At 44.4% G+C, this 6,756-nt stretch overlaps 1 protein-coding gene across 1 annotated transcript in view; it reads right to left on the minus strand.

The window, feature by feature from the left end:
- Nucleotides 1–354: 354 nt before the first annotated feature.
- Nucleotides 355–6,756, minus strand: part of rims2b (regulating synaptic membrane exocytosis 2b) — a gene marked incomplete at both ends in the record, with an annotated part of 270,766 nt that continues 264,364 nt past the window's right edge. The window contains 3 exon segments of the mRNA XM_084311974.1: nucleotides 355–546; nucleotides 4,990–5,129; nucleotides 6,338–6,439. Coding sequence (XP_084168100.1) covers nucleotides 355–546; nucleotides 4,990–5,129; nucleotides 6,338–6,439 — 434 coding nt within the window.

Raw genomic sequence — 6,756 nt, forward strand, 5'->3', positions numbered from 1 at the left:
CCTGTGGCCAGTCCTTTCCGTCCCAGCATCCTTTGCCAGGCGGCCCCTCCCTCGAGGGTGGGAGGGGGCCATTTCCGGTGTGTGTGCAAGGGTGGGCGGAGCTTAATTCCCAAACTCCGCCTACTTCCTCCTCAGAACACATGGTGACATCATTATGACATCATCACAAAGCATGCAGCAGCAGAGGAGGATTGTGGGACTTTTTTTTTTAGGCTGCGCCCCCCTCCCTGCCCTGACCGGCGACAACATGCCCCTCTACGGAACCTTCACACTGGTTGCTATGGCAACACTCCCCCTAGAAACCTCCTCTCTGGTTGCTATGATGCTATCTGTCCCTCCTCCTGATTGGTGGTGCTACGATTTGCCTCCTCCCTCTGTTTCCTTATTAGTCAAGGAGGCCAAGGCAGGGTCTACCAATGAGGTGGGGGGAAACAGTTTGAACCAGCCTATCACCATGTTGGATAGGTCTAAATCGTCCAATAGTATCTGGGCGGCACCCATGAAGGATTTATGGTCCATACGTCCATAATCACCCCAGACAATGATCTGAAGAGAGACAAGACGGAGAATTACACTGAGATCACTTCCACCTAAAGACAAAGACAAGACTCACTAGTTAGTGGAGAAACAGTGAGTTACCTGTAGGACCTTGTGTGTATGTATTAGTTGTGTATAGTGCAGTATAGTCGCGACCCAAAGTGGGGTCGTGGGTAGGTGACAGCGCATTGGCAAGTAAAACAATTTATTAAAATAAAATCTATTTAATGTTCTGGCAACATATTTTGGTTAAATATATGCCTCATTTTATAAATGTGTATTGATAACATAGTGCTGTAATTAAATGTTCTAATAAATATGCATGATCAAGTTCAACAACGTCTGCTTTTATTTTGATATTCCTTCATTCGCGATACATTAAGTGTGGGGTCGCAAAAAAAATCCTAAATAATGGGGTCGTGGTATCAAAAAGTTTGAGAAACCCTGGTATAGTGTATTAGTTGTGTAGAGTGCATTAGTTGTGTAGAGTGTATTATTTGTTCTGGTTGCGGCGGCGCGATAGTTAGATAACCTAAGTGGGGAATAACCAGGAGATCACTGTGACAGAGAGTAATTCAGTCTAAACAGTCATAAATCTTTAATTCAACTTCAGCCCTGATCATAACCTTTTTTTTGTAATGTCAGATAAAAAATGAAATACTCCCACTTTTCTGAAAAGAGTTGGTGTTAAATCTGACATTACAAAAAATCCATCAAAATCTGTGTTGCTGCTAATCATTGACACATGCCTAGCCTGTAATAATCCCCCCCAGAAAAATGTACTTTGCATTTGATATATTGAAAATATTTTACTTTTGTGTGTGTTTTTTTAACAATAATTTGTGATGCCATCACACAAACTGGCATTTAAAGGGTAAAAATTCAAAAATGTATTGAATATGTGTTTTCTTTTCTTTTTTACAATAATTTGTGATGCCCATCACAAACACTGGCATTTAAAGGGTAACATTTAAAAAAGTCCTGCACCAGAATGCAGGAAATTAAGTTTTTGCAACAAAATAATTGTGTGTGTGTGTGTGTGTGACACTGGTGGCAGCAGGTCGCAGCTGAATGCTGGAGCGCACCATTCTTAACACCTGAGCAAACACCCGTCGTAACTGCCGCCGTTAACGTAGTAATGTGCAACATGTACTTGTGGAGATTGTTCTGGACTATGTGTCTGGTCTCGGCGATCAAAGTTGCCTACAAGCGAGCGCTCCAAAGTGGGAGAATCTATCAACAACAATGGATTCCCCATGACCCGACGCCAATCCACCTGTCGGGCCTGGAGCTGCCGCCCCACACGGACTTCTCTGACGCGGCCCAGCCCTTGGATGAGCAGCGGTGGTCTGAATTTCAAGCTCGCGAGAGAGCCTTCAGGAAAAGCCTAGATTCGGAACACCGTGACGAGAAACACCACTACGTTTCATCGGGAGACCCTGGAGTTTGGATCCGACTATTTACCCTCCTGAACGGAGTATTCTTCAGGAATGGAGCTTTTACAGCGGTAAATCACTGGGGACGCCCACTCGGATACCCTCTTCTGAAATACGTCGCTCGGGTTCTGAAAAAGTTCCCGGTGAAAGAATCACTTCCAGACGCACTAACACCCGCACTAGTCACCACTTGGATTGAATCACAATTGCGATTTATCCGAGAGACAGTGCAGCCGTCATTAACATCAGCGGGAGGCGACCAACGGAGGAGGAAGGTGAGCCGAAACAAGCTGTCCTACCTCTGGCAACACAAACGGTCTAAAGCCATTCAGATTGTGTTAAACAACAGTGAATATCCCAGCCCCCCTCCGTGCCCCAGTAACTGCGAGCAAGTGCAGTCTTATTATCAGCAGAAATGTCAGGGAGAAATGCGCATTGGCGACCCTCTCCCGTTACCACCATGGCATCACACACTACCCCCCACGGAGCCAGTCTGTTCCCCAAACACGCGCATTTTACGCAGGAGGAGGTGGAGACAGTGCTGCGCGCTCTCCCTAACAATAAATCGAGTGGCATGGACGGTGTCACTTATGAGTCACTCAAAGCCACGCAGCCAGGTATCCTAACATCAATCTTTAATGCCTGCCTGGAGAACAAAAGAGTGCCTGAGTCATGGAAGGGTGCTCTCGTCCACAGAATTCCCAAAAAGGACAATATCCCGGACAACCCATCAACCTGGAGAGACATTTCACTTCTTCCTACCATCTACAAGGTATTTATGAAATGTATCCTTGACCGCATCTTGCCCTGGCTCGTGGATGAAAATATACTGTCTCCCAAACAAAAGGCCTATATCAACAGGCAGGGCATGAATGAGCATGTGTTCTGTCTCAAAACAGGCATTGATGATTTCAAACACGAGTCCAGTACATTTTATTCAGTGTTTCTGGATTTCCGTGATGCTTTTGGAACCCTAGCACACAATGTCATGCTGACAGCCCTTGAGGAAATACATCTACCCCAGGTTTTCATTGACATTGTTAGGGATGTTTAGCCGCGCCCCCGGATTCGGGGTGTGGTCTGACTGGCCAGACCTGAATGACCTATGCGGCTGGTCCAACGTGGCCCTGGAGTGGGTGGGGCCGGACTCAGACGCTGTTAACGTTTCTGAGGAGATCATCTCTGACCCTACCATCTCTGTGAAGGCCACCATTGACATCTGTGGAACGTGGCATGAACTGCCACTTACCAATGCCCGTGGCCATCTCATGTCGGCACAACAACAACGCCAACGTCAACACTGGACTGAGCTTAAACTGCAAGGGAAGCTTGCTTGTCTCCCTGCCGCTGACCACTCTGTCTCGCACGCAGTTTTTAAAAATGTAGCTATTGATGAGAGCATCATCATTTTTACTTTAAAAGGCTAGGCTACAGGTTTTACCATCAATGCTCAACCTTTCCATCTGGTTCCCTGGCAGTCATAGCCCACACTGCATACACCATGGTCACGAACAGACAACAGAAACCATGTCTCACATACTCAATGGCTGTCATGCATACAAAGGGCTCTACATTTGTAGGCATGATAGGATTGTGAACCTGATTGCAGACAGTGTCAGTTCCACACTCGGGTCACCTGCAACATATAAGCTGTATAAACACACCAGTGTGAAGCCATATATGCTCAATCTGTGTAGGGACAATTCACTGTTCTCTGACATTTCAGCAAACACCCCCGATGTTGTTATTGTTAATGAGAATAACAGAGAGGTTCTCATCCTGGAAGTTGGTTGCACGTTTGACTACAGTCTAGAGGAAGCATTTACAACCAAAATGTTAAAATATCAATTGTTAGACCATACCATTTCACAACTCGGCTACAACTGTAAACTTTTAGTCTTCATATTTGGAAGCCTGGGTCATGTCCATAAGTTGGGTGTTAGAGGCCTTCAGTTGGCCGGTCTTCCGAAGAGAAGAGCCAAACAATTAGCTAAATATTGCTCAGTGTTAGCAATTATTGGCAGCCGGGCAATTTGGAGAAGACGCTGCTATCTGTACCCATGAGCTGTGTGTTGATTGTCAGGTTCATCATCCGTGTGAGTCTGTAACTTTGATTGCCACTGTGGCACGATTGTATCCGAATAATCCCACAATGTACAAGCGCACTGTTAATATTTGTGTCCTTTAAACCTTGTTTTTATGTGGACATAAATAAAATATTCTAAATGTGTGTGTGTGTGTGTGTGTGGTGTGTGTGTGTGTGTGTGTGTGTGTGTGTGTGTGTGTGTGTGTGTGTGTGTGTGGGTGTGTGGGTGTGTGAGAGAGAGAGAATGATGGACAATTGCTTGCTGTGTGAGAGAGAGAGATAGAGATAGAGAGAGAATTAAGTACATTTGCTGAAATACAGTTGTTCTTAATTTTCGCTATGTGAGAATGTTAGTTATTATGTTCTCAATGCCCCTTGCATTGTATGAGTTGTGTGGAAGCGTTTGCTAGTTCTAGTGCTATCCCTTTGTACATTGTGGCTGTGTCTGACAAAAGTTAACAATAAATAATGGTATTAGGAATACATTTGCCTCCTGCGTGAACTGTGCATAGCTGAATAGACTGTATTTTAACGCCGGTCATATGGTGGTACTTGGAGAGCCAGCTACATTCTCAGGTGGTACTTGGTGTAAAAAGTTTGAGAACCACTGGTGTAGAGTGTATTAGTTGTGTAGATTATTAGTTGTGTAGAGTGTGTATTAGCGGTGTACTAGTTGTGTATAGTGTATTAGTTGTGTAGAGTGTGCATTAGCTGTGTATTAGTTGTGTAGAGTGTATTAGTTGTGTAGAGTGTGCATTAGCTGTGTATTAGTTGTGTAGAGTGTGTATTAGCTGTGTACTAGTTGTGTATAGTGTATTAGTTGTGTAGAGTGTGTATTAGCTGTGTACTAGTTGTGTAGAGTGTATTAGTTGTGTAGAGTGTGTATTAGCTGTGTATTAGTTGTGTAGAGTGTGTATATTAGCTGTGTACCTGTAAGACTTTGCCCTCAGGGTTCTCTTCAAACTGTAGCTGCTGCTGGTACAGCGGGTCCAGCGTCTTCCTGGCAAGACGGGTCCTTCTCTTCAAGACACACTTCCCATTGTCCATCAGATACACCTTAACATAGGGTGCTAGAGGGACAGACAGACACACAGACAGACAGACAGACAGACAGACAGACAGACAGACAGACAGACAGACAGACAGACAGACAGACAGACAGACAGACAGACAGACAGACAGACAGATTGATTATCCATCAGATACACATTAACATAGGGTGCTAGAGGGACAGACAGACAGACACACAGACAGACAGACACACAGACAGACAGACAGACAGACAGACAGACAGACAGACAGACAGACAGACAGACAGACAGACAGACAGACAGACAGACAGACAGACAGACATGGGTGTGATGGATGGTTGTGGTTTAGTGGTAGTTTGGTGTGATGGTTGTGGTTGATTGGTACTGTAGTTTGGTGTGATGGGTGGTTATGGTTTAGTGGTCGTTTGGTGTGATGGTTGTGTGGTTTAGTGGTAGTTTGGTGTGATGGGTGGTTGTGGTTTAGTGGTAGTTTGGTGTGATGGTTGTGGTTTAGTGGTAGTTTGGTGTGATGGGTGGTTGTGGTTTAGTGGTAGTTTGGTGTGATGGTTGTGGTTTAGTGGTAGTTTGGTGTGATGGTTGTGGTTTAGTGGTAGTTTGGTGTGATGGGTGGTTGTGGTTTAGTGGTAGTTTGGTGTGATGGTTGTGGTTTAGTGGTAGTTTGGTGTGATGGTTGTGGTTTAGTGGTAGTTTGGTGTGATGGGTGGTTGTGGTTTAGTGGTAGTTTGGTGTGATGGTTGTGGTTTAGTGGTAGTTTGGTGTGATGGGTGGTTGTGGTTTAGTGGTAGTTTGGTGTGATGGTTGTGGTTTAGTGGTAGTTTGGTGTGATGGTTGTGGTTTAGTGGTAGTTTGGTGTGATGGGTGGTTGTGGTTTAGTGGTAGTTTGGTGTGATGGTTGTGGTTTAGTGGTAGTTTGGTGTGATGGTTGTGGTTTAGTGGTAGTTTGGAGTGATGGGTGGTTGTGGTTTAATGGTAGTTTGGAGTGATGGGTGGTTGTGGTTTAATGGTAGTTTGGTGTGATGGATGGTTGTGGTTTAATGGTAGTTTGGTGTGATGGATGGTTGTGGTTTAGGATGGTAGTTTGGTGTGATGGTTATGGTTTAGGGTGGTAGTTTGGTGTGATGGTTATGGTTTAGGGTGGTCGTTTGGTGTGATGGTTATGGTTTAGGGTGGTAGTTTGGTGTGATGGTTATGGTTTAGGGTGGTAGTTTGGTGTGGTAGTTTCTTACCTGGAGTGTTCTTGTTGCCTTGTTTACCCACAAGCCCCCGAGCTCTGATCACCTCCACGTCCAGACGCTCCTTCCTGAACACCATGCCAATCTGGATGTCACCTGACAGGAAGTCACACAAGTAACAGAGTTAACTTATCTATATACTATCAAGCTCATTTATTACTATTCTTATAATTATTATAAATATTCTTCTTAGTATTATTATGTATTTTTTTTTCTTTTTTTCTCAATGGTTTCAAGGTTTATCTGTCTAAAACAAACTATAATAATACTGATTGATTGATATAAAGAATACAGAGAGACATATTAGAGACATATTTCTGGTAATACCAGCTACCTTTCAATAACCATATGCATGTGGATTAGGTGCCTTGCTCAGGGCCACATGGGTAGTATTGGGCACAATTCTGGATTTG

The sequence above is a fragment of the Notolepis coatsorum genome, assembly GCF_963971535.1.
Source record: "Notolepis coatsorum genome assembly, chromosome: 4".
NCBI classification, from domain to species: domain Eukaryota; kingdom Metazoa; phylum Chordata; class Actinopteri; order Aulopiformes; family Paralepididae; genus Notolepis; species Notolepis coatsorum.